The 1,645-nt window shown below is 46.6% G+C and overlaps 1 protein-coding gene across 1 annotated transcript; it reads right to left on the bottom strand.

The window, feature by feature from the left end:
- Window positions 1-340: 340 nt before the first annotated feature.
- LOC118981117 (olfactory receptor 13-like) lies at window positions 341-1,387 on the bottom strand. The gene has a single exon (XM_037037847.1). The coding sequence runs from the start codon at window positions 1,362-1,364 to the stop codon at window positions 432-434; it is 933 nt and encodes a 310-aa protein (XP_036893742.1). The 5' UTR covers window positions 1,365-1,387; the 3' UTR covers window positions 341-431.
- Between the last annotated feature and the right edge of the window lie 258 nt (window positions 1,388-1,645).

A 1,645-nucleotide genomic window follows, 5' to 3' on the forward strand; every position in this document is an offset into this window, starting at 1 on the left:
ACCCAAATATTTTCAATGTAGACCAGTTTTTGAAGATGACAGTTGCTAAATTTAAAATATTTCAATAATTGCTATGTAATTGGTCTCAACTCCTATATTTTACATATTCTCCGAATACCTTGGTTTATTCAGTAAAATTTTGTCTACAAATCCTGATTATGGAATATATAAACTAATTTCATCTTATTCAGAATATCCCTCATGACCATATTACAAGTGCATGCACCAAGCAGAGAAGTGGAAGAAGGACTCATTTCCTTGTGCAGCATCCTTGTAGAGAGGCAGCAACTGGGCTCTCTGAGGAGATAATCACAGGAGAAGTTCAAGAACCTGTAAAGGATGCCCTAGACCCAGAGCATTTCTATGTATTCTGAGTATCAGGTGACTTCTCAGGTCCCTGTAAGCTCAGTTACTTTTTAACTGTGAGGCTCTCATGGAGGTCTCTCCTTTTCTAGCCTCCTTCTCAGAGCAGCATTGACTTCTCTGTTCCTCAGACTGTAGATCAGGGGATTCAGCATGGGATTGAAAAGGCTGTGAAACAGGAGGAGGTATTTCTTCTTCTCCTGGGGGTCCCCATGTTGGGGTCCAACATACATGATAATGGCTGTGCCATAAAAGAGTCCCACCACGCAGAGGTGAGAGGAGCAGGTGGAGAAAGCTTTTTGGCGTCCCTCTGCTGACTGGATCTTCAGGGCCGTCTGCAGAATGTGACTGTAGGAGACCACAATTGCTGACAGTGGTCCCACCAGCACCAATGCTGCCCCAGCCAAAACCATAACCTTGTTAAGGTGAGTGTCTGCACAGGCAAGTTTAAGAATGGCTAGAATTTCACAGAAAAAGTGATTCACTTTCTGGGGTCCACAGAAGGGCAATGGTAAGAGTAACACCAAATGTACTAGGGACAGGAGGACTGCTAAAATCCAGGAAGTCACTGCCAGGGTGACACAGACTCTCCAGCTCATGATGGTAGAATACCGAAGGGGCAGGCAGATGGCCACATACCTGTCATAGGACATCACCACCAGGAGAAGACATTCGGTGAGAGCAAAAGTCAAGAAAAGAAAGGTCTGTGTCATGCAGCCAGCAAAGGAGATGGGCTGGGCTGGGCTCAGGAGGTTGACCAGCATCTGGGGCACCGTGTTGCAGGCATAGGCTATGTCGACAGTGGCCAGGTGGGAGAGGAAGAAGTACATGGGGGTGTGCAGTCGGGAGTCGAATGAGATGAGCCCCAGGATGACCCCATTGCCCAGCAGGGTGAAGGCATAGAACACGGAGAAGACCCCAAACAGGAGCACCCGCATCCCTGGGCTGAGTGGGAATCCCACTAGGAGGAATTCTGTGACAGAAGTCTGGTTGCCCCCCATTTTCCTGGGAAAGAGACAAGGGAACTAGCTCACCACATCTGAGTGCTGAACGGATGTGATAAACATGGGAGCTGTGTGTGTATCATTGTGTATTTCCTCAGAACACATCTTCAATGACACTTATGTCTTATTTGTCTGCTATTAAGTGAGTACTATCTATGCACTGCAAATGACACAGAAAAAAATTTTTTCACCTTGATAAATTAAATACCACTGTTATGCTACACTTTCCTCAGTCAGCAGGACTGCTTTGGAGGCCTGCCTAGGAGGAGTCCTGACCC

This window comes from Sturnira hondurensis, unplaced genomic scaffold (genome assembly GCF_014824575.4).
Source record: "Sturnira hondurensis isolate 20B ecotype Veracruz unplaced genomic scaffold, ASM1482457v3 Scaffold0023586, whole genome shotgun sequence".
Lineage (NCBI taxonomy): Eukaryota > Metazoa > Chordata > Mammalia > Chiroptera > Phyllostomidae > Sturnira > Sturnira hondurensis.

Coding starts and splice junctions, on each gene's coding strand:
- LOC118981117 (XM_037037847.1), bottom strand. CDS start 1,364: ATGGGGGGCAACCAGACTTCTGTCACAGAATTCCTCCTAGTGGGATTC.